The sequence below is a fragment of the Euprymna scolopes genome, chromosome 16, assembly GCF_053919585.1.
Source record: "Euprymna scolopes isolate OS-2025 chromosome 16, ASM5391958v1, whole genome shotgun sequence".
Lineage (NCBI taxonomy): Eukaryota > Metazoa > Mollusca > Cephalopoda > Sepiida > Sepiolidae > Euprymna > Euprymna scolopes.
In genome coordinates, this window is record NC_136497.1 from 24,479,247 (window position 1) to 24,507,098 (window position 27,852).

A 27,852-nucleotide genomic window follows, 5' to 3' on the forward strand; every position below is an offset into this window, starting at 1 on the left:
AAATATCAGCTACAGTAGACAAAATATAACTCCAACAAAATTCCCATTGGTATTCCTCAAAAAACAAATAACTGGATTGTTTAAAATTATATTCAAACTAACAATCAATTGGAAAATGGATTTTATATTAAAAAAATATATCCAACAACGGGTAGAGAAATGAACAGAAAAACATCCTCCAAGATATGATTACAAATGGATGCAATGATAACAAGTTAACAAAAATCTAATAAATAAATAAATACGTAAGTAAAAAATAAAAGAATTAAGAAAGAAAGTGTGGAATAAGGGATAGAGAAGAACAGACAAGTAAGATTAAATATAGACAGCAAGAAAGAGAATAATGCAAGACGCTATACAATAAACAAAACAGTAAGTTAAGTGTCAAACGCTAAAAGGAATAAGGAATGCAAGTAAACATGTACTCACATGTACAAACACATAAACATACGCATAAAACAAATCACGCATGTAGGCAACAACGTCAAAATAAAATTTTAAAAAGCGGAGATGAGGGGAAGGTTTGATTCATCGTATTAAAAGTACGTGGAAAAGAAGTCAATAATGCCTAGGCAAGAGTATGTGTAAGTAGACACATACAGTAATATATAGCAGCTTCCTTCAGTCTGGACAGATGACGGATACCCACTTTAATGGTGCCTGCGCGTGGGATTTATTGTGGTAAGAGTTGCGCAATCTTCAACTACATCTCTCCTGAGTCGGCATTGTTAAATACTAGTGGCAAGTGGAACTTCAGAACGACTGAAAGCAATGCTCAGATAAATGAAGAGCACATACAGCGCCTAGAATTCCAAATGATCACGCATCTGGTACTAGCCAGGCTCAACGTTGCTTAACTTTGGTGATCTCAGGAGAACCGCTATGTTAACATCAATATATATACATATATACATATATGTATGTATGTATGTATGTATGTATGTATGTATGTATGTATAACTATGTACAATTGCTTTAAGGCAATCATGAAGGGAAGACGTATTCCTTCGAATTCATTTTATATTAAAAAAAGACCGAGGACAAAAGGAAAATGGATAGCGACTAAAAAATAAAAGTAGGGAAATAGAGGGAAAAAATCCAAACAAGTCAATTGACATGTTTCGCCCTCACTCATCAAAATTGGAATCGAGGGATTTATTTTTTTTTTAGTAATTTGTTTTCCTTAATGATAAAATCTAAAAAAGAGACGGAAGCAACAGCAATCATATGGGGATGAATTTTAGAGGCTGATACGATCCCCATACGATTGCTGTTGCTCCCGTCTCTTTTTTAGAGTGGGAAACTAATTATTGTTTACTTCTCCCTTCAGTTGTTCTAAGCAGTTAAAGCTGTGTCAAATCGAGCACGGTTGCTTCTTTAATCTGTTTTTTTTTTATTTTTACTAATTATACAAAAATGGATGAACTCTAGGCAACCATGACACAATTGGTAAAACTACAGATTCAACAGCAACAAAAGTGAAATGAAAAACAACTACTGGAACGAAAGCTATGCACAGAAGAACAATTATTCGATTGTCAACAGCGTACTGAAGAAGGACAAATTCGTATGGGGGAGTTTTAAAAATGTCATAAAAATAATGTGTACGCAGATAATAATAATAATAATAATAATAATAATAATAATAATAATAATAATAATAATAATACATTTTCACAAAATTCAAGATGGAATGCAATTGGCAATTTATGCTATGTACTGGAAGAAGATACGTCGTTTGCGGCATAATATAGAAGGTACGAATACTTTTTAGTATAGACTGCCAGCATTAATCCGATTATGAAATGTTCGTTTTCTATTACGCAAATTGGAGATTGCTCAACATAATAAATTTGTGGATTTTATTTTGCCACGTAAAACTTCTGAGCTGTCTTTCGCCGATGTGGTGAAACTCGTTACAGAATTTTTCAGCCCGAAATCTCTCTATTTCATAAAAGATGGAAATGCTTAAACCTGGTTAAAAACAATGTAGATAATTTAGCAACTTGTGCGGCTGTGGTCAATAAACACTGTGAGGAATTTAAATAATCAAATCTTAGTGCGGACAATTTTAAATGTTTAGTGTTTGAACATTGGTTTACAGCGTGTAGAGATGCAGAAATCCGAAGGTTTGCTCTAAGAAAATAAGAAAATAAACAAAGTTTAACTGTAAAATGTTAATAGAAGATTGTTAAAAGATAGAAATCATTTTTTCAAAAGATTCTAAAGATATCGAAACTAGTATCTCGCATATAAAAGTAGCTAAACAACCTGAAAAGCACGTAATAAATAACACAAAACAAGATAAGATAAATTATTACGCAGACCCCCACTGATCTAAAAAAGCATTTTTCAAAAAAAAAAATTGTAACCGATGTGGAGGTCTGCATTAGGTCAGAGACTGCCCATATTTGACTAAAAAGTGTCTACAGTATTTGAACCGAGTCAAGTTTGTTGTTCTGTTTTTTCTGATTTAGTTTCAATAGTTTTGTTTCGACACGAATTCTCCCAACACACTGTCTTCCCACTCGCCGGTGGATCCCTTCTCTTCCTCTTTTATACCCATTCAAAAAACTCCCTCGCCTCTAATTTGCATATCTCACGCGTAAATGTGCATGACCGTCATACATATAAATTCGACGTCGGCATTTTAACTTTTATTTTCTTAGAGAAAAAACATGTAACTCGCGCTATTCAGGTAAGTTACGGTTTCTCCCCCCCCACCCCACCCGATCTCATGATCATAAACAGGTCATGTAGGTAGTATCTGTCTTTGTCGGGTATTTCTTCGAAGAGGAATAATGTGCCCTGACTTTCGTGCGTACGCTCTTCTGTGGGTTGTCTTTCAGTAGACACCTCCTCAGTTGGGAGATTGCTAGTATCAGAATCATTCTCAAGCGGTTATGAATTAAAATAGATTAGCCGCACACTGTCTTCAGAATCACTTTCGTCACTTGACAAGTGCGTCCGAGTTACTACTCGAAGCTCTTTAACGTGCCTAGACACCCCATCATCTTTCACAGCCTGCAGGCTGATCATTTCAGTAACCCGACCAGTGTTATATTTCGTTATGCACCTGCCACGTGGATTTTTAACCCAAACGATGTCCCCTTTTTCATACTGCCCTCAAGTTACCTTTTGGTTTTGGGCAGTGGGTAAGCTTCGATACCCTTGATTCGTACATGGTATCTATGTAGCATGTCCCCTGGTGCGGCGGAAGATGAAACGTCATCCTTTGGGGTGGCGTTGTGTCACGTCACTGCTTAGTGACCATTCGGCGTAGGAATATGTATCCTGTTGAGATGCTCTCCAGTTACATACGAACTACATTGCATTGCCGTCAATACTACCTACGAGCAGTGTTTTATTCAAGTCTGCTAACTATTCGGCGCTTTGTCTCTGACAGGATCGTTTTCTCACGTGGATTATTGTTGTCATTTGCTTTTCCCAGAAAAGGCATCTTAAAGACACACTCGTGGTGAAAGCGACAAACATTCAAAGGAATTCAGCCTTCGACGATAATACATTCTACAAACGAAAACAGTCGTACTCATTGACTAAAGATACGTAAAAGTTTTAAGTTAAAAGTACGAGGATTACAGATCGCGTTATATTGCATGTCGGAAAGTGGAACTTGTACCCTGAAAGAATTACGACAAATACCACATCGTAATTTAAGATTTCGAGTCGCTACAAAAACGACAAGAAGAAACGATTTTCAAAAAATAACTGATAAGAAAAAAAAAAGTAATAAATTAACATCGTACTCCTACAAGTTGTTTCTAACTACGAGTGGAGACGGCTTAAACCAGAAATAAACGTGAGAAGTTAAAAACATTATACGCACTTCCAAGAAGGAAAAAGGTACTAAATATATTATTCACTTATGCAAAGCACGCAGTAAAAAAATCACTTGCTTGCGAGATCCACGCAGTAAGTTGCAAACAAACATTATATTCAAATCAGAAAACAAAGTGAACGTGGTGGATTGTCGTAACGAAGGAACAAACGATATAAAATATTCGAATTATAGCCATCAATATTCCCAGAATAACATGTAAATGTACTTTTATTCTACTTAAAAAAGAATCATTTGTTCCTTTTCTTGCTAATTTAGAAGTAAGAAGCTGTATGCAGGTTTAAACCAACAGTTCCCTTTGAAAGTGACAATATAACCAGTTTTCTGAAGTCGTTTTACTGCGATACAGGGACACAACAATCGCATGACATAATTTTATATTAGTATATTTATGTGTATTCTCGTATCTATGTGACACACATTAGTTTGTTTTAATCTATTATTGAAATCAACGTGCTGCTACAGAATCTGAACCGGGCCAAATAGACCTTTATTGAAGTCAAAAAATACTTACTTATGAGGCACCACGCAGTAAGTGAAAACAAATATATCCTATAAGTTTTTCCTCCAAAAACAATTAATCTATTTAACCAAACATGTCTGCCTTTAGTACTAAACAGGGAATCCTCACTGAACAAGAATCGAGAGGTTCGCCCGAAGCGTGGTGTAAACAATTAATCTATCATATCTCAAATCGCCTGGGAAACAGGCCTAAATGTTGCCTCTGCGATGCTGCCAATAGACCAGGAGCAGAAACCCACTATTTCCAAAACTGCCCTTTTATGCCAACCTCAGACAGAAAATTCCTTCGATCTAAAATTGGAGATATCGAAATCCTATCAGAAACTGAGGAAGATGACGAAGACTTAGATTGTTATAGTTCTGATCATAGGATAATTCAAATCAAAAGACCCGAGAGTCCCAAAATCAACAGAGTAGACATCATATCATCACCGTGTATGGAGGTAGAAGTAAACAAAAAGATGCGGACGTTACACTAGACACCGGTGCAGAAAGTAACCTAATTAGAAAGACTGAAGCAAGACGTCTCAAACTGAATATCTTACCTACCACCCACAAAGCCAACATGGCAGATGGTGTCTCCCCTATGGAAATAACAGGTGAGGTTCACTTTAATGTTTCCAGAAAATGTCCAATCACAAAACAAACACATTCCTTTCGTTTCGATGGGCTTGTGGTAAAAGATTTAAATTGTGCAATTTTGGGCGGTATGCCATTTATGAACAGAAATGATATTTATCTTCGTGCAAACACAAATTGTGTATACCTTGGAGATTGCTGCAATTTCAAATGCATAAGTATAAAAAGATGCGCTAATGTTAGAGCAGCAACCATATTACGCGTCCCACGTCAAACCTGCTTATTACCTGGCTCTGATATAGCTTTAACAATACCATCAGAATACCAAAGTGAAACAATTTCGGTGGAGCCCAGAAACACTGATAACCATAATGACTGGATCCAATGTAAAATAACCAAACCAGAATACGACAAAATAACCTCACAAACAATTTAACCACACCTCTACTTATCAAGCGGTATGGACAAATATGCCAGATACGCTATGCTATTCAGATGCCTCTCACACGTGATACGTCAAAGCCACCTCCACTGATTCTGGCCTCTGAGCAATCGGACAGATCAGCAGAAATTTCTGTGGACCCCTCAAACATCCTCAATCAAGATGAAAAGTCCACATTCCACGAGACAAATAAAAAGTATAGCCAAGTGTTTTCACCATCACTAGGATGCTACAACGGAAAATCTGGTAAATTTCAACATAAAATTATTATGAATACATCATAACCACCACAAAGAAAGGGGCGCATCCTTATGTATAACCGAGCGAACCTAGAACTCCTCCAGACGAAAATTGCTGAACTATATGAGAAAGGTATCTTCGTGCGACCAGAAGACATAAACATTACCGCAGAATATGCAAGTCCTTCATTACTCGTTGCGAAATCTTCAGGAGGCCATCGACTAGTTACTGCATTTACCGAATTGGGCTAATATATCAAACCGCAACCTGCTCTCATGCCTAAAGTTGATGATATCACTCAGTTCAAATGCATCATCAAATGTGATTTGAAACAAGCATCTTTTCAGATACCCTTGGCCAAATCATCAATGAAATATGTAGGTATTTGCACACCATTCCGTGGAGTATATGTCTATACAAGAGCGGTAATGGGTCTCCCAGGCTCCGAATCTGCTTTAGAACAATTAATGTCCAAAGTATTCAGCGACTTGATGATTAAAGGACTAGTGGTAAAATTGGCTGATGACCTATATGTCGGCGCCAATACACCCATGGAGCTTAACAGTGTATGGGAAGAAGTGTTACTAACACTACATGAGAATAATTTAAGATTGTCCCCATCAAAAACAATTTGCTTTCCGGCATCAACAGAAATCCTAGGTTGGCAATGGACCAGGGGAACGCTCAAAGCTACAAGCCATCGTCTGAATAGTTTGGCTATCTGTGACCATCAAAAACATGAGATCATTCATAGGATCCTACAAGTTCCTGAGTAAAGTCATACCTAAGCACTTGGGTTTTTTAGCACCTCTGGATAAAGTCTGCGCAACAGGTTCATCAAATGACAGAATCCAATGGATGTCAGACCTGGAGGAGGCATTTTTCAAAGTAAAAGAACATCTTAAGCAAGCAAAAATGCTGACCTTACCTAGAAGAGAAGATCAACTACAAATAATTACAGACGCATCACCGACTTCTACTGACTTAGCAGCATCCCTTTTCGTCTTGAGAAGAGACAAAGCTCAATTCGCAGGTTTATTCAACGCTCATAAAACATCTAACCAAGCAGGTTGGCTAGCCTGTGAGTTGGAAGCTCTGGGGATTGCTTCAGCTATCAAGCACTTCAGTCCATATATAATTCAATCGGAAAACGTTACCGAAGTGCTCACAGATAGCCGCCCCTGTGTACAAGCATATGAGCAACTCCGACGTGGTGCATTCTCTGCGATCTCTAGAGTCACAACGTTCCTGAGTGTTATTTCTTTATATTCTGTTAAATTATCCCATATACCAGGGGAAAATAATATATCAGATTATGCTAGCCGGAACGCTATTCATTGTAAGGAAAAATGCCAAATTTGTAAATTTATCAACGCTCTGAAGACATCAGTAATTAGGGAAATCACTGTAAAAGATATATTAGCTGGTCATTGTCCGATCCCGTACATGACTCGTAACGCATGGATCCAGGCTCAACAAGACTGTCAGGACTTACAAGTGTATAGACTATTACGCGATGGCAGAACTCCATCTAAGAAAGAGAAAGGTTTAATCACTATTAAAAGGTATTTTAAGATAAAAAGATAACAACATTGTAAACTCTCATCAACCCCGGCAGATGGGTTAATCATAGTTACACAAGAGGAAGCCTTGCGCCCAGCTAGACAGAGAATCGTCATTCCCCAAGGAGTATTAGACGGACTTTTAGTCGCTCTACACTTGCAACTTCACTGTCAGTAAACACCAGTTAAAGCAGATTTTTAATATGGGATTCTATGCACTGGATGTACCATCAGTTGTACCATAGATAGTTGCCACACCTGCATATCACTAAAGCAGATACCAAGCCAATTCAAGAAATAATCCTCAACAAAACCACCAGATAAAATTGGGAGCTGGTACGCTGGTGATGTCGTAAAATGTGAAGGACAACCAGTATTATTGGTTCGAGAAAATGTTTCTGCCCTAACACATGCAACATTACTATTATCAGAAAGCAGCCAATCTCTAAGAGATGGTTTGATCACAACCATATCGAGGTTCTGTCCCCCGTCGGGTGATGAAGTAAAGATCAGGGTTGATAGCGCTTCTGGATTTCAAGCCTTATTCACAGATGGTTTACTGGGATCATTCCGTATTAAAATATAGATTGGAGAGATAAAGAACTGTAACAAAAATCCAATTAGTGAACGCTCAGTATCAGAATTTCATACGGAATTATGCAAATTAAAACTATCCGGCGGTAAGATAACGGATATTGAGTTGGCCGTGATAATATCTAATATGAATAGTAGAGTTAGAGAAAACGGCTACTCTTCTCTAGAAGTTTGGACAATGAGAGATCAAACCACTGGAGAGAAACTGCCGACAGAAGACAAACACCTGATTAAAGAAAAATACCAAAATAGGTTAAAAAGTCACGAGGCATCGGCTAAATATAAAGGCCGAGGCAAAACTATTGAGATAAAGATCGACGTCAAAGTTGGGGAGATAGTCTATCTATATCAAGACAGGGTGAAAACTAACGCCCGCAGTAAATATATGGTGATGGAAGTTTGAGATCATTATTGTACTGTGCAGAAGTTTACGGATAGACAGTTATGGGGGGAAAGATACAAAGTGAAGAAATGTGATATTATCAAATTTGAACAACACCCTAATCATTCCACCACCGATCAAAACGGAAGCGAAAATGAAATAAATATCCCAATTAATCATTCAATGAACAATCGGACTCTACTAAACATAAAGAAAGTATAGTTCCTGATGAAATTAGTGATTTGCGTCGGTCTTCACGAATCCGAAGACGTCCAAGATTGTTAGAAGAGAACTATGTGGTGTATAGTAACTCTGATTAAGTTCTATTCAAAAATCGTACCCAAACAACTTGGGGGGAAAGAAAATGAAGAAAAAAGGACTCCGTCACTGCTTAGTGACCATTCGGCGTAAGAATATGTATCCTGTTGAGATGCTCTCCTACATACGAATTACATACTTATATAAAGCCGTCAACACTACCTACGAGCAGTGCTTTATTCAAGTCAGCTAACTATTCGGTGCTTTGTCTCTGACAGGATCGTTTTCTCACGGGGATTATTGTTGTCATCTGCTTTTCCCAGAAAAGGCACCTTAAAGCCATACACGCCAGTAGAACGCCTCCAGTATTGAACAGTTCTTTCTGGCTACGATGGTCTTAACGGTTCTATGGCTTCGCTCTATAATACCATTTCCACTTGGTGAGTACGCATATCGAAATCGATGTATATCCCAATTTTTGCAAACTCCTTACTAGTGAAAGCAGTAGCGTTGTCGGTCAGTATTGCCATCGGTGGGCCACGATCAAGGAAAATACTCTCCAATTGTCGGATTAGTGGTCGTATCTGTCCGATGCAGTGGCCGCCAGATTGCAAATCTAGAGGGGCCACAGTCGATAATAGTTAAAAAAAAAAAATCTCACCATTGTGGTGGGTTACGTGTATTGCCAGTCTGTCCCAGTTTTCCTTTTTTCCAGGGCACAGGTGCTGGATCTATTGATCAACATGTTTCGCGTGCTTTCACGACATATTTAGCAGTCTCTTTGGACATTTGCGGGTCCACCATCCTGGCAAAATATAGAGTCCGTTTTACTCCTGGATGTTCACTTTGATGATGAATATCGGCCACCTGGTTCGCTGAGCAACTCCCAAGCACCAACTCTCTTCCTTCTTTGAGTAGATACATCCACCTGCGTGGCACTCTGGTGAGACTTTTTGCGTGATTCTGATAGGACTTTACGAGTTTTATATCGATGGACAATTCATATTCTTTTGCTAATGATTTCAAAGTTTCTAACCGTCGCCTGATGAGCGTTTGCCCAGCTGCTTTCGTGTTCACACGCACTTTCCTAGTCAAAGTGTCAGAGATCTATCGGTGCACGCACACCGAATCAGTAACTAAGTGATATTCAGGTAAGTTACGGTTTTCCCCACAGGTGTGTAAAATATATGACACAAAAGTTCTTATTTCATGAATAAAAAGCGAATTAAATGTCGGGTGCGCCTAGTGAAAACCGTCGAAAACCATGTAGAAAGTTTACGTAAACATCTAATAGTAAAACTTATTAAGAAAGAAATTAGATCGCAATTAGATTCGGGATCATACATATAAAATATATGGAGAAATTGAATAGATCCACAATGGTGATATCTCACGAAATAGCGAAGGCCGTTAACGGTACAGAAATCAACTTTGAGAGAAATTTTCTAACCAACGTTACAGTACTGGGGAATACTAAAAACTTAAACGTTAATAAAAGAATACCGCGGACATTATCGGTTCAGACTAGTCAATACGGTACAGGCGCATGCTTGCTACATAAAATTGTAGATGTTTCGGAGAAAAAAATTCGCCTATGCATCCAAAACATTGCTTCTGGAAGAAAAAACCTGTCTCACAACTAGAGAAAGTGGGTCTCGGTAATACTGTTGATATACAAGAACACTAAATAAGAGTACGTAACATATATAGACATATTTGGTACCTTCTTTAAAATACCACCCACCATATAACAGAGGGTGACCCCAAAAAACGGACCCCAAATCTAATTAGGCCCCGTTTCTTAGTGTTTTGTCCGAATGAAATGAAATTTTGGTCATAACTAGTTTATTATATTCGAAACATCACATAAAAACACTAGGGTCTTTGGTCTTTTTTTATCCGTTGACTGTAAAATGCTCAGAAAAACAATTGAATGTCCTCTGTTTTTGTGAGCCCATCGGGGACATATATATTACGAGTGTGTCATGTTGTGTGCTTTTTTGTGTGTGTGTCTGCCATAATTGTCTAAAAATTTTCAGTTATTTGCACGGCGCGCACTTTACGCATCAAATGGACCACAAATACTTTTTAATTCTTTTGGAATCTGCAAAAGGACTACCCACCTTTACTGCCAACCATTTATTAAGATAAGGGACCATTTTATTAAACTATGACTTCAAATAAATTTCTTATCTTCAAACCAAATCGTGCATGCAGACGAGTTGTTTAGGTTAATTCCGCTTCAAAAGGAGCCCATCGGGGACTTGGTAATTGCGCATAAATGGTGAAATTAAAATGATGATATGAAAAACAATCCAGTAACTACCAGTGACTCTTCAAGAAATATGACAGAAGCAGTGAATGATGAATTTATCAAAATTACGAAACATAAATTAGCACAAGGGGATTTTACTTCAGAAATCTCAGCAGTCTTGCTTTTTAGTGAAAGATGCATCCTCCCTAAAACATTGCAAAAGAAAATACTTTAATATGTCCACATTGGTCGTCCCGGCACTAGTAGGATGAAAGGCCTGATGTGAAGTTTTGTTTACTGGTCTTAGATGGACCAAGATATCACCAATATGGTTAAAATATGTAAATGCTGTGCCTTGGCAACAAAGGTACTACTCATTAATACAAATTCTACCCAAAATCCGGGAAACCGTGGTTCAGGATACATATAGAATTTGTGGGATCACTAAAGGTGTTTTACTACTTGATAGTGGTGGATAGTTTCTCCAATTGGCCAGTGTGGCACTTTATCATAGTGCCATGGTTTTGGGTTATATATCTCTCCCTGCATGGCCAGGTGATGATTTGGCCGTAGGCAAAGGAATACACAGAGTTCTGCCATAAAATCAGATCAGTATTCGAAAAACTGTCACTGAAACAAACCACACAAAATAGAACCTCTACCACTCAAAAAGTACAACCTAGTTTACCTAAAGCACCTTAGAAATAACGTTTCCTTTGAGGAAGTGGGGAATATATTTTTAGAGGATCCGAAATTCAAACACAAAAGGCATGTGAACCAGATACGGAAACGTATAACCCAGGATCAAGATGATTTACCGCAAAAAGAAGTAGAGGTATTGAAACCGTCTTACATTTGATATTAAGCGAATAAGGTATTAATGCGGGGTGTAGATCTCACACTTTTGTGTGGTCTTGTTAATACATTTTTCTACTCTATTTCCGTTTTCTGTTTGCATTGTAACAATTATATTGGGTTATAACAACTATATAGAATAATATTTATATTATCACAAAAATAAATGCACACATACAAACGCATACACACATATGCACACATGCACACACATACACACACATACACATATATATACACATATATGTACACATATATATGTATGTATTGTAGTAGGACCAGCCTGTCCGACAAGCAGACTTAATAACTTAATAGACATTCTATTACAACCCTTCACCGATCAAATCAAGAGCTACATAAGGGACGATATTCACTTCCTAAGTACCTTACCACATACAATAGAAAACGGGACCTTACTACCTTGACGTTAGCAGTTTATGTAGTAACATACCCCATGACTTAGGAAAAGAAGCAACAAACACACACAAACACTACACCCAAGATTCACAAAACAATTCATCATCGAAAGTATGGATATAATTCTAAATAATAATTCCTTCGAGTTCGACAATGACAACTATATTCAAATACTAGGTACAGCAATGGGAACAAAAATGCCACCGACATACGCCACCTAGAAGAAACTCATTCGGTCACAACACTAAAAAAAACTATTTATAGAATCCTAGAAGAAAAGATACCTCGATGACTGCTTTGTTCTGTGGAAACCCACATGGAGGGACATCAAGGGCTTACACACTATACTTCAAAACCTACACCCCAAAATTAAATTCACTCTAGAACAAAGCCTTACAGAATTACTCTTCCTAGACATACTAATTATAAACATTAAAGACAATATAATCACAGACATCTACCGCAAACCTACATACACCCAGCAATACCTACACTTTAAAAACCATCGCCCCAAAAGCTACATAAAATGGATACCCTACATCCTAAACGTAGAATCTGCACCATAGTTACAGACAACCCCCTCCGAACAATCTGACTCAAGGAGCTACGAATGAACATAAGAAAAAATACCTACCACAACTTATAAGGGATCCAACTAGCCATAAATATAACAGTAGAACATTTGAGAACCCCAAAAAATAAAACAAAGAACAAATCCTTACATACATCTCCACACACAACACAAAAAACCCAGAACTTTTCATAGAGATAACGAAAGACCCCTTCCTACTTCACTAAAACAGCAAACTGAACGACTTCCTTAAAACAACAAAAATAATAAAAAGCAAACGCCAACCCAAAAAACATAAAACGCATTCTTACTTCACCCAAACTCAATTAACACACAACACAAGGAGTCACAAAACGCAACAAACAACGATGTGGAGTTTGCAACATAATATTGGGGGAAACACATACACATTCATGAACCCTACACAAGCATTCAAAATTTAAAAAAAAGACCTAGACTGCACCTCCAAAAATGTAGTATATGTAATAAAATGTGCAGCATGCTAGAAATCCCATATAGGTGCCACTAAAAACCTCAGTAATAAAGTAGCCTTGCATCGATCCAACATTAAAATCGCAGAAAATAGACACCTGAATGTGTCACAAAACACACACACATGCAGTGAAGGTAAATTTAGGATAATGCCCTCTTTATATATATATATATATATATATATATATATATATATATATATATATATATATATAACTGGAATCCTTCAAAAGATATATATATATATATATATATATATATATATATATATATATATATATCATAAAATGTATAGATTATTAAGATAAATGAGAAGTGAAAAGATGGTGGAGGAATATCTGTTGGAGTGAAGAGGTTGCCATATTTAAATTTTCTCCTTGCACTCTTAGAGTTTATAATATTTTTAGTGAAGGATATTATTAAAGCTGCCTCTGAAGATCAAAGCTGACATAATTTATAGCCGGTGGAATAAGATTTATTTTTTCGTTTTTTTTTATTTGTTTTTTTTTTTTTTGCTTTGCTTTTTTTAATCGGCCATTTTAATGAGAAAGGTATCCTATTAGACTTAAGGTTCCTAAGTAGTGTAGTCAAAGAGGTTCGATTATCATTATTGTAATTTCCCATTTTATAAGAATCAATATGAGATGAGATGCGTTTCTTGATTGGAAAAACCGCCGCGCAAATGTAGGTAATTAGAAGCAATTTGGGTTGGAATATTAGTTGATATGGAATGATCTAGTGGAATTACGGGTGGTTAATTGACTAATAAGATTTATTGACGAGGTATCATTGTCAATGGGTTCTGGATAAAATCTATCATTTACTGTTGCGTTAGATAGATTATGTTCTTGAGTGTAATCTATAAAATGTTGGTTTAATAGAGGAGAGTACGAAATATGATTAATATTTCTATTTGGGCTAGTATAGGCCAACTCAGTCAGAGTACATGAGTATATAACGTCACTGTGTATACAGTTAGTACTGAGGGAGCACTAGTGGTAAACCTAGCAATTACAATTAGAGGAATTAGTGTTTCTTGAGTAACATTTTGGGCATGATTCATTTTCCTATTGTTTGAATTTATTATAGTATGCAACATTTGGCATGGTAGAAAAAAGAGATGCTCATGGTATTTTTATTCAATATAGAACTATATTTATGGAAGTTTCTAAAAAAATTTCTAAAATTTAAAAAATATATTTCGGGTTGTCAGTTTTGACGTTATTGCTGTGAGGGTGGTTGAACCATATGTTATTTTTTTCTCTTTTATTTCTTAGATTTATTAATATCTTTATTATTTCTTAAGTTGGTTAACGGTTTATATTCAATTACTATTATTAGCATTATTAGTGTCAGTAACTTGGTTTTTATATTTTTTTACCATGTGCCATGTTATGGGTCACAATGTTCATGCGGTTCTTACTGTTATAAGAATTATTATTAAAATAGGAAATTTCTCGACAATATCCTGATTTAAAGAAAACATTTTTTTATAAAATTGAGTTTAAATATAGATTTATTACCTGAGAGTTTAGAAATCCTATAAGATAGAGATGGTATGATAGATTTGAGGTGGTTAGAAAATTTACGAACATCACCAAGGACAAATTTGGTTTATCGTAGGGGCTAAAAGAGCTAGAGTTTAGGTTAAGATTTTTATCATTGTTTAATGTGATATAATTTTTTTAATTCATTGATATGAGATTTTATAATTTTTTTATTCTCATCTTCATAGTTGCTGTTTCATCACGTTTCGCCCAAATCATCCTCTAGTGAAACAATCGTCGTGGTAAAACAATAATAACTATGAAGATGATGATAACAGTTTGCAAAAAAAACGAATACGCACATTATGAAGCCTTATCTCAAAGAATTAATGATAATAATAATAATAATAATAATAATAATAATAATACTTAATACCAATAATAATTATAATAATAATAATATTTAATAATAAGAAGAAAATAATAATAATTATTATTATTATAAAAATAATAATAATAATTATAATAATAATAATTATAATAATAATAATTAATAATAATGATAATAATAATAATGATTATAATAATAATGATTATAATAATAATAATTAAAATAATAATCATTATAATAATAATTATTATTATAATAATAATAATTAATAATAACAATAATAATTATAATAATAGTAATAAAAATAATATTAATAATAATAATTATAATAATAATTATAAATAATGATAATAATAAAATAATTATAATAACAATAATAATAATAATTAATAATAATAAAAATAATAATTATTATTATTATAATAATAATAATAATTATAATAATAATTATAATAATAATAATAATTATAATAATAGTAATTATAATAATAATAATAATTAATAATAATAATTAATAATAATAATTATTATAATAATAATAATTATTATAATAATAATAATAATAATAATAATAATAATAATAATAATAATAATAATAATAATAATGATAATAATAATAATAATAATAATAATGATAATAATAATAATAATAATAATAATAATAATAATAATAATAATAATAATAATAATAATAAATACGACTAAATGTTATATCCCTCATCCTGTTTTACAAGTATTTTAATTTTAGGTGCTCCGATGAATAACAAGCCGTTGTACCCCTAGACCTAAATACTCCCCAAACCCAACACAACAAGTAGCAAAATCCCATCTCTACACAATACTAGAAAGCCGCATACTCCAATAGTTTCTTTCCCAGAACTAATAGACTATTGAATTCCTCTCCGCGTTCCTGCTTCTCTGACTATACTGACGTGCAGAAGTCCAAGTGTAATGTAAACAAACACGTTGCTGCTCAACTCCCTACATAGTATCCCTGCAGTTTATGTCCTAGATAGTAGTCCCCTGCACTGTGCCTTGTTTGGAGTATAAATGCAATAAAAAATACCATTCGGTACGGACCCGACAACGAAAGACCAGATAAGAACATAAAATTGAACTTAAAAGACCATAAAATCTAATCTTAACGCAATGGATAGAGGCGTTGGGTCTCTACAGTTTCAGGTGAGCATTGTCTGAAGATAGTGGTTTCAATCCTACAAAGCAAGCTAGACGATGAATTCGTCAAAACGTGATGAGACAGCTATGGAATGCAGTAATTACTGGGAATAAGTGAAAAGACTCAGCATTCCTATCTCGTCGCGGTTAATCACCTGAAGAAAGGCAGAGGATTATTTGACTGAAACGTGGTGAAACAGAAAAAAACTATGAAGAATGAATACTCAAATGTGATCATCTGAATTCTTTAAATAAATTACGGACGCCATTTATATTTCTATTACATATACTATTCCTTGCCCTAGTAAGAGGTCATCATCTCTGTACAAACTTCCTTCCCAGTTTCTAACCTTGAATTTAATTTTAAGAGAAAAAGGCCAACATAATTAGTGATTTAGGTCGAGTCGGAGGACCCATAACAATATCAAAGTTATCTGGGATATCTTTTCTCGTACAAAATCTGTTCTCAAAAGTGAGGAGAGGTTTTCTGGCAAGTTTAATTTCTAAGTTAGTAAGATCAGAATTTTTTGGAGCTACAATTAGAGTAGGATGAGAAACATAGACTGATAATACTTATCTATATCGAAGGTAATAACATTTAAATGAAAATGATATTTCTAGTTTTTTACCTTCTACTCTATTTTCTTTCTTCCTTTTTCTTTTCTTTTCTTTTATTTTTTAATGATTCCTGTATTTTTCTTACTATTATTTATTTATATATATATATATATATCTTTTTCGTTTTTTCATTTTTATATTTTTTGTATTTCTTAATATATACATTCATCATTTCTAATCTAAATATTCTTAAGCCAGCTTTATTGATATTTTATATTTCGTATTATGCTGACTCTTCTTCTCTTCTGGTGAGAAGCATTACGCTTCGAAAAGCTATGGCCTAAAGAGTTTTCTGTCTATTTCATCATTTTCTTTTCTCATTAGTCTGATGATAAAATAAAGTTCTATGTAACGTTTATTCCTCATTTTTTTATTTAACAGGCGCATACACACACAAACACCCACTCACTCCACTCACCTCCCCCCCACACACACACACATATATATATATATATATATATATATATATATATATATATATATATATATATATATACACTTTTAGGGTCGACGTAACGTTCATGGATGTCTTTGTTTTGAGCTGCAAGAAAAGTTCGTTCACTCAGCCAACTGGAATTTTTATAATCTGGATATCTGAAAAATAATTTTTTGCCAACTTTTCTTTTGATGTAACTAAATTACAAAAGTTATGAGGCAACGAAATTCGCCCTTAACTCGAATCAGCCGGCGCTTTTTCGTTCCCAATTTCCCACAATTGATGCGAAAATTTCCCTGCGGATCGATCGTTCTGCAAATGGACACGCATATTTTGAGTTAAGATTAATGTCTTCACGTGGCACCAAAAAATAGAGTATTTGAGGAAAGCATTTATTTCATCTGCTGGTGTCGAATGAGGAATTGCAGATAACGTCTGTCTGAAATCTCCTGCAAGCAATATCCCGATGGTCTGACATTGCCACGCAAATCTTGCAAGGATCGATTAAGATCCTCAAGTGATTTTTGAGTGTCATTGTGCATTCATCCCAAGCAATAATATTTTTCCATGTTGAATGTTTTTGGAGATATTGAACATGAGAGTTTTGAAAAATTGAACGTGTTATAGTAACTTTAAGCAGAATTAGCAGTTCTTCTGCCTGGTATTAAGGTTGCAGCTATTCCACATGAACTAATAGCTAAGGCTACATCAGTTTGTGATCAAATGGCTGTCAAAACCAATTTAATTAGAAAGGTTTTACCAGTTTCTCCTGGTGTTGTTCTTATTAGCAGTAATGTTCAAATAACGTTCTATTCTCACTGTATGACGAAGAGAATTTGTCCATATTTGACGCCTTATTCACAGTAAGTAAATTAGGTGACTAAAATAGGATTTCTCCATGTTTTGAAAATACCTTATTCACTGTAAGTCACTTAGGTGACGTGAATAGTATAAGGGATTAGAGAGGAATAGATAGAGAGGAAGATAGAGAGATAGAGATAGAAAAAGAAGAAAGGGAAATAGAGAAAGAGAGGGAGATAGAGAGAGACAGAGGGATTAAGAGATAAAGACATAGAGAAACAAGGGGAGTTAGAGGCAGAGAGGGAGAAAGACAGGGGAAGAGAGATAAAGAGAGAGTGTGAGAGAGAGATTATGGAGAGAGATACAGAGAGAGAAAAAGAGAGAGAGGTAGAGAAACAGCGTTTTTGTCGTCTGTCAGTGGAGAAGAAATCCTTGTAGACTGAGGCGATTTTTATTTTTGTTCCTATCCAGAAAAGACCTTTTTAGGGAGCTGGATTTTTCACACATTAAAACCGACCGGTACTTGTACAGAGTTTAAACCAGGCGTAACTAATTGACCGCTCGGTTTTGCCACGGCCACCGAGAGTAAGAAGAAGGCCTGTTAACTGAAAAATGCCTACAGGCAATGTAGGTAAGATTTGTCAGACTGTCGGACTGTCAGTACTATATGAGGGGCATTTGAAAAAGAGCAATAAAACATTTTTAAAAAGAAAAAGAACACAGTTCGATTAATACTGAAACTGAACTTTATTCAATATAAAATATAAATATTATCTATGTAAAATTAAGTAGTTTTAAAGCAATTTAATGCTGATAAAACTCAATTATGAATTTAGGAAACAAATAATTAAAAAACATTAAACACCAACGATGAATACTTTTAAAAGTGAAAACCATCGATAAATAATTTTAAGAATGGAAACAAACGATAAAATACAAAAAATTGAAACCAAAGAAATAATTTAAAAACAAACAATAAAAGTTACTAGTGCAGAAATATTTTTTAAATTTTATTTAGAGAAAATCACATGGGTTGAATGTTATTTTTTGGAACTTTAGAGACGAGGATTGATAATATAAATACTATCTATGTAAAATTAAGTAAATTTAAAGCAATGCACAATTTAATACTGATAAAACTGAATTATGAAGTTAGGAAACAAAGAATTAAAAACCATTAAACAGCAACGATGAATAATTTTAAAAGTGAAAAAAAAACGATAAATAATTTTAAAAATGAAAACAAACGATAAAATACAAAAAATTGAAATCAAACAAATAATTTAAATACAAACAATGTGCTTTGTTTATAAAATTTTGAATAATTTCGCAATTATGAATGAATTCGCGTGTACTTTTAAAAAAAAAGTATTTTAATGAGATTATTATCGATTAGACACTAAGCGGGAAAAAGGATCGGAAAGGGGGGTAAGCAATTTTTTTAATCATTACATAACACTTTAAATTTAAATCAATATATTCAAACGGTCCTTCAAGTTTTACGATATCTAAGTGCATAAGTACTTAACTCTGAATTAATTACTAATTGTTATCAAACGTTATGAAAGTACTTCAATAGAGTTCTAATTAAATACACGTTTAATTATTAACAAATAACGTAATGTTCATGTAAAAATTGTTTTATGTTTATTTTATTGTTACAAATTACAATGATTTATTTACATAAAAAAGGCAAAAATAAATTCTTGCGTTTTTTATTTACTACTGAAAACCATAACTTTAGTAAAAGTATTTTTTGTTTAAACAAAATAATACATTTCCACTCAGATGTAAATAAAAATAATGAGTTCCTTATATTTCGTGGTCATTATTTGATAAATACAGAAAATTTCATTAAAATTGGTTCATTTCCTGATTTTTGGTGAATTTTTAAGTAAAGGGAGAGATTTTATACATTTTGAGCATCGGGATTCATTTTGCACGTATCCAAACATTACTTACTTTACCATATTTGGTTGGAATAAAATGTTCCCTTCTAATGGCACGTATCCAAATTGAGAGTTTCTCCTCTTTAGGAAAAGAAAATATATGTACTTTGGGGCCTTTTGGATAATTTCTCCGGCAAGTTGGAACAACGCAATAAACCATGTTAACTGAACCATACAAACTGAAAACTAGACGAAACTGCTGCTGCTGATAACCTAACTGCTGCTAATAGCCTAGATCGTTTTACCAACAAGTGAATCTGATAATGACGTCACGCTGTCTTGTGCATCGGCCTTCTTTCTCGGTAGCCACGGTTTTGCTCGAAGCATCACATCACCCGCCGATTATCAAAGTGTAACAACACTACTGAAGGAAAATAATGAAATCACCAGAAAAAAAATATATAACAAAAATAAAAAAAAGAAATAAAGACCTACCATTTTATTATTGAAACAATTTTTTTAAGTGAAAAAAAAGCAAACAAACAAAGCAACGAATACGTGATTGGTAAAAAAAAGGGGTTTTACACACGTAACTAATAGTAAATGCACCATCTTTATTTTTCGGTATTGTCGATACAGGTATTATTATTATTATTATTATTATTATTATTATTATTATTATTATTATTGTTGTTGTTGTTGTTGTTGTTGTTGTTATTGTTGTTGTTATTGTTGTTATTGTTATTGTTGTTATTATTGTTGTTATTATTGTTATTGTTATTATTGTTATTGTTGTTGTTATTGTTCTTGTTATTATTATTATTATTGTTATTATTATTATTATTGTTATTGTTGTTATTATCATTATAATTATAATTATTATTATTATTATTATTATTTGATAGTAAATATATGAAAATAATCCATATTAATGTAAAGCGAAATAGTGAAACAAAAAAATGAAGAAAACGATTTTTTGTCCCTTTCAAAACGATGATCAACTTTTGTCGATGAAAATATGATTTTGAAAAAAGTTTTTAATGTTGTAAAATTTTTAATCTTAAATATATAAAAACATGCTTGGATTAAATAGAAACTCCATCGAAAAATACCGAGGCAATCGGTTCAGTAGTTTTTTAGATTGTCGGTTACGAAGAAAAATATGTTATACACACACACACACACACACACACACACATACACACACACACACACACACACACACACACATATATATATATATATATATATATATATATATATAATTTAAAGGAGATTAGAATAATAGTCTAAAGAGCTAAGTATATTTTAATGTAATAGTGAAATTACTAGTTTAATTAAAATACAGGAAATGCTCGTTGTAATTTAGATATATAATAAGCTCGATAGTTAAATGTCCTAGAGCTAATTCAATATTAAGTAATGTGATTTATAATTTAAAAGTTTTAAATTTTTTTAAATTTAACAATCAAAATTTAATTAAATTAAAAATCAGTTTCATAAGAAGGAACAACAACAAAGTCAATTATCTGTACGATCGTTTCGGAAATCCGTGCTTTTTATTTGTGGTATACATGAAGTCACGTAGAATAATTATACATAGTTTTTTTGGTAAGCACGGTCTCCTCATCAGCAAATTTAGGAGGATTTCTATTGAATTGAAAAGACACCAAAAATAAACCTAGCATTAAAAGTAAGGCAGAGGAATCTGAAAAATTGAAGTAAAAGGTTTGGATATAAAATTTATAAGAAAATTAATAAGAAAATTTGTATAGGTTAGAGATAGAAATGAGTAGAAAAAATATATATATTTTTGAATTTACATAATAAATTTGATTTAAAAATATATAGATATATAATTACCTTTTGGTTTTTCTTTTTTTGAAATCAGGAACTGTATTTAAAGTAGTCATTTAGATGTTTGCTATAGCTTTTTATTTTATTGAGTGATGAATTTTAAAAGGGCGACGCTCGTGCAGTAAATTGTTTCCGTTAGCGTATTTTGATTTAGAGACGCTACAGTTAATATCTATAGAGAGAGAGTTTTTTGTTTTTTTTTTTGTTTTTTTTTGCAAGTCTTTAAGGGGAGATAATTGTCATGGCTTTATTTATTATTTGATTTACGAGTCTAAGGGCGGTAATTGGTTTAACTTAATTTATTAATAAAAAAAAAAAATAAATAAAAAAAAAAAATCTATTTTTACTAATGAGTAATTTTTAATAATTTAAGGTGGTTTATATTTATTAAATTTAAACCAACGTTTATGATTACACGATAGAAGCTCGTGTCTTGAATTTACTAGTTTGGTTGTGCTTTTTATATCTTCATATTTTAAAATTTTTAGGGTTTCTTTTGTACATAATGTACAAAATTTATCTCCTGGTTTATATGATTTGCAAGTCTCAATTATTTGCCATTTTAAGTTGAAAGAAATATTGCTATTTTTTAGTTGCCAAATATAGTTGGATAGAGTAGTTTGGTTTGATAGAGAGTTATTTTTAAAAGAATGTTTGTGCGTTGAAATTCTATGTTTTATTGGGCCAGATGTGGAACCAATATATATTACCTCTTGATTATTATGATTATTTTCCGTTAGGTCTATTGTTGGATTATAATGTGGTGGGTTGGTTAATAATTGATCGGTAGATTGATTTAAGTTGGTGTTATTATTTAATCTGGTAGTTGAGTTATGGCTGTTGATAGGTTCTTGTATATTTGGAGTTTTTGATACTGTGCAGCTATAGATAACATTTTTAATTTTACATGAGCCTTGTAGGGGACATTTATTTTTTCTTCTACAGTTACAGTCCGATGTATTTTGTATAGTTGCATTTTGTAGTTTATTAATTTTATTATTATTAGAGCTAATTATTTTCTGATGAAGGTTAGGCATAGTAGAGTAAGAGACTTTAATCGTGTTCTTATTGAAAATCGTATTATATCTATGGGGGGCTTTAAAGTTCTTATCTAATATTTTAAAAAATTCTCTAGCTATGTTTGTTTCTAGGTTTTTGGAATACGGGGGGTTGAACCATAGGATCTCCTTGTGTCTATTCTTACGTTTGCGGGTTTTAGTTTGTTGTTTATTTATATTATTATCTAATATTTGTAGTTTGGTTTTATCTTTTTTTGTCTCCTGGTTATTTTTCTTAACTCGTATACGAGAAGACATTGCCATATTATATGTTATTACGCTCTTAATAGGTTTATTTTTAATGCAGTTTATGTTTCTATCATTTTCATTTATGAATTTAATTTGTGAATTATATCCAGAGTTTTTAAGGGCTTCATTATAGTATTTTTCATTTTTGGTAAATATTGATTTAGTAGAAGACAGTCTAGAAATTCTTAGAGCGATATTGGGAACTATTGATTTTAATATTGATTTAGGGTGGTTTGATTGATTGTGGACATATAGAAGTGATTGGTTAGGTTTATGGTATGGTTCAAAGGTAGAATTTTCAAGATTTAAGGTTATGTCTAAGAAATTAACAATTTTTTTATTAGGGTCGATTTTTATACTAAGTCCATAATTTTTAAATAATTTATGTAGAGCTTTAATTGCATTTTCATAATTTTTATTAGTAGAATTCGTTATGAAAAGTGCATCATCTCTATATAGCCCTCCTTCAAGTTTGAATTGTTTATGGAGTATACAATGTATTTCATTTAAAAGGAAAAGGCCAACTAGATCAGTGACCTGAGTCGAGTCCGTCGATCCCATTAAAATGTTGAAGTGGTTAGGGGTATTTTTCCTGGTCCAATATTTATTATCAAATGTTATTAAAGACTGTCTAGCTATAAGTATTAGTTTAGTTTCGTCTTGAGTTATATTAGTTAATTTTCGTGCCATTAATAGAGATTTATTAAGTAGGATAGGTGATATAGATTGGTAATATGATTCAATGTCAAAAGAAAGAAATTTAATATTATTTTTATTTTGAATATTAGAAAACCAGTCGATTACTTGGTTTGAAGATTGCCATAGTGGGTATTTTATTATGGATTTAATTTTGGGGATAATTCTATCTAATATGTTTTTACTAACCAGTCCTATATCTGATTTCGAGGGGCAAATGAGTCTAATAGTAGGGTTGATATTGAAGCTGTGTTTGTGGTCTTTTAAAGTAAATCTCGGGGTACCTGGTACCGTTATTTCTGTGTATTTATCTATTTTAAGTTTAGTTAAAATGTTTTTTGCATCATTATTTATTTTATTTAGTGCTGATTTATTAGTAGTTTTATAATTTTTATTAAGTTCTTTATATATTAGATTTTTATATTGTATATAGTCCATTGTGTAGAAATTTCCAGTTTTATCTGCCGGTACTATGAGTTTATTTTGGTGGCTTGTAGAAATAGATTTTGAAAATTTATTTATTTTTTTAAGTGTTGGAGTGATATATTTTTTATTTTTCTTAAATTTAATATTTTTAATCAGGTTGATTAAGACATTTTCAAAATTTGCAGTGTCTATGTTTCTCTTAGGGTTTTTGTATGTTTTTAGTCTGTAGTATTTCGCTGCTTTTCTTTCTTCATTTTGAACCATACCATAAACCTAACCAATCACTTCTATATGTCCACAATCAATCAAACCACCCTAAATCAATATTAAAATCAATAGTTCCCAATATCGCTCTAAGAATTTCTAGACTGTCTTCTACTAAATCAATATTTACCAAAAATGAAAAATACTATAATGAAGCCCTTAAAAACTCTGGATATAATTCACAAATTAAATTCATAAATGAAAATGATAGAAACATAAACTGCATTAAAAATAAACCTATTAAGAGCGTAATAACATATAATATGGCAATGTCTTCTCGTATACGAGTTAAGAAAAATAACCAGGAGACAAAAAAAGATAAAACCAAACTACAAATATTAGATAATAATATAAATAAACAACAAACTAAAACCCGCAAACGTAAGAATAGACACAAGGAGATCCTATGGTTCAACCCCCCGTATTCCAAAAACCTAGAAACAAACATAGCTAGAGAATTTTTTAAAATATTAGATAAGAACTTTAAAGCCCCCCATAGATATAATACGATTTTCAATAAGAACACGATTAAAGTCTCTTACTCTACTATGCCTAACCTTCATCAGAAAATAATTAGCTCTAATAATAATAAAATTAATAAACTACAAAATGCAACTATACAAAATACATCGGACTGTAACTGTAGAAGAAAAAATAAATGTCCCCTACAAGGCTCATGTAAAATTAAAAATGTTATCTATAGCTGCACAGTATCAAAAACTCCAAATATACAAGAACCTATCAACAGCCATAACTCAACTACCAGATTAAATAATAACACCAACTTAAATCAATCTACCGATCAATTATTAACCAACCCACCACATTATAATCCAACAATAGACCTAACGGAAAATAATCATAATAATCAAGAGGTAATATATATTGGTTCCACATCTGGCCCAATAAAACATAGAATTTCAACGCACAAACATTCTTTTAAAAATAACTCTCTATCAAACCAAACTACTCTATCCAACTATATTTGGCAACTAAAAAATAGCAATATTTCTTTCAACTTAAAATGGCAAATAATTGAGACTTGCAAATCATATAAACCAGGAGATAAATTTTGTACATTATGTACAAAAGAAACCCTAAAAATTTTAAAATATGAAGATATAAAAAGCACAACCAAACTAGTAAATTCAAGACACGAGCTTCTATCGTGTAATCATAAACGTTGGTTTAAATTTAATAAATATAAACCACCTTAAATTATTAAAAATTACTCATTAGTAAAAATAGATTTTTTTTTTTTTTTTTTTTATTAATAAATTAAGTTAAACCAATTACCGCCCTTAGACTCGTAAATCAAATAATAAATAAAGCCATGACAATTATCTCCCCTTAAAAACTTGCAAAAAAAAAATAAAAAAATAAAAAACTCTCTCTCTATAGATATTAACTGTAGCGTCTCTAAATCAAAATACGCTAACGGAAACAATTTACTGCACGAGCGTCGCCCTTTTAAAATTCATCACTCAATAAAATAAAAAGCTATAGCAAACATCTAAATGACTACTTTAAATACAGTTCCTGATTTCAAAAAAAGAAAAACCAAAAGGTAATTATATATCTATATATTTTTAAATCAAATTTATTATGTAAATTCAAAAATATATATATTTTTTCTACTCATTTCTATCTCTAACCTATACAAATTTTCTTATTAATTTTCTTATAAATTTTATATCCAAACCTTTTACTTCAATTTTTCAGATTCATCTGCCTTACTTTTAATGCTAGGTTTATTTTTGGTGTCTTTTCAATTCAATAGAAATCCTCCTAAATTTGCTGATGAGGAGACCGTGCTTACCAAAAAAACTATGTATAATTATTCTACGTGACTTCATGTATACCACAAATAAACAGCACGGATTTCCGAAACGATCGTACAGATAATTGACTTTGTTGTTGTTCCTTCTTATGAAACTGATTTTTAATTTAATTAAATTTTGATTGTTAAATTTAAAAAAATTTAAAACTTTTAAATTATAAATCACATTACTTAATATATATATATATATATATATATATATATATATATATATATATATATGAGAAATGATTAATAAAATATGTTAAAAGACATCTTGAAAAAGAGTTAAAAACATATTTAATTTTAAAAAAGGAAGCACAAGATAAGTGGATAGTCCTTAATCCGCGGAGTTTCGAAGAAATACTCTCCTTCTCATCAGAGGGCAGGAATTAACAAAATGCAGGATCGGATTTTGCATATAAAAGTATTTAATGAAACTACAAGTAAGTCAAAGATCTTACTTGGTTAAAAAAAGGGTGAGGTAAGGGGAACAGGAGGCAAAAGAAAAATAATATTATAAGCTCTATTTCCTTTTCGGTTTTATTGAGCTTTTTATATCTGGCTGAGTTTATTTTACTTGTAAATATTAACTCTTTAATATTTATAATATATTTTAAGTTTACCATTTTGATTACGTTAGTAAACTTATTGTAACTTTTATTTTATTATATATATATATATATATATATATATATATATATATATATATATATATATATATATATAACATACAATTCATGTCTTCTTGTTTTGGTTTAGATACGTTACAACATTCTAATTAATCTCCTTGCTTAAAGCAAAAACTGACTGGTTTAGCTGCCATAGTCACTGTAGCTCCAAGTACTTTCGAATCTATCTGGATTCATTGTCAGGGATAATTAAAACAGCGTCATTGCTAAACAATTTATTAATCACCTTGACACGCCGGTTCTTGTAAGATCACAGAAGTGAAGCAATGTTGAGCCTGGTCAGTACCAGGTGGGTGATCATTTGAGAATACAGGCGTTGTATGTATGTATACGTCGACAACCCTTGTAAGAACTGCAAAACCCTAACGTTGCCATCTCCCTTAACCGGTATATACATGTGACTTGTGAACTTAATATCCCCATGAGAATTCCTCCTACCGTTGAACACGCTTGAAATGAAGTCGTAGGCATATTATACATGCTTTTCTAATCAATATTCTTGTCCCCGGCTCGAATTTAGAAAACTTTTGGTAAACAGAAGGTCTATTCACGAACACGCTACTAATAGTCATACACTTTAAGTATTAGAAAAATGATCAATTAATTCTAAACACATAACAAATCTTAACAAAGGGAATGTTAATAAAAGCAATAACATTCGTAAATATCTATAGAAATGAAATGAATAATTTAACGTATTCAATAACAAATTAATTACTAAAGAAATTCATAAAACTCACTATGTCCGTCCGTTTCCATTTTGTGGATCTCTTCCGAAATACAAGGTCGCATAGTGGCGCGAGGGAGAGGGGAGTAAAATGATTGCATTTTTTGTAGATCCTTTCTTTCTGGGTTTTTAGCCGGTAAAAATAGTCGCTGAGGGATCAAAATTAAAAAAAGAAACATTAAACTTGACACCTGTAAGTCGACTTAAAGTTATCGTGTACGCGTGTGCAAATATAAGTT

General features: G+C 32.4%; 1 protein-coding gene across 1 annotated transcript; it reads left to right on the forward strand.

Moving 5' to 3' along the window:
• Positions 1-5,917: 5,917 nt before the first annotated feature.
• Positions 5,918-6,418, forward strand: LOC145296315 (uncharacterized). The gene has a single exon (XM_080142516.1). It carries the CDS (start codon positions 5,918-5,920, stop codon positions 6,416-6,418), a length of 501 nt encoding a protein of 166 aa, XP_079998642.1.
• The last annotated feature ends 21,434 nt before the right edge of the window (positions 6,419-27,852 follow it).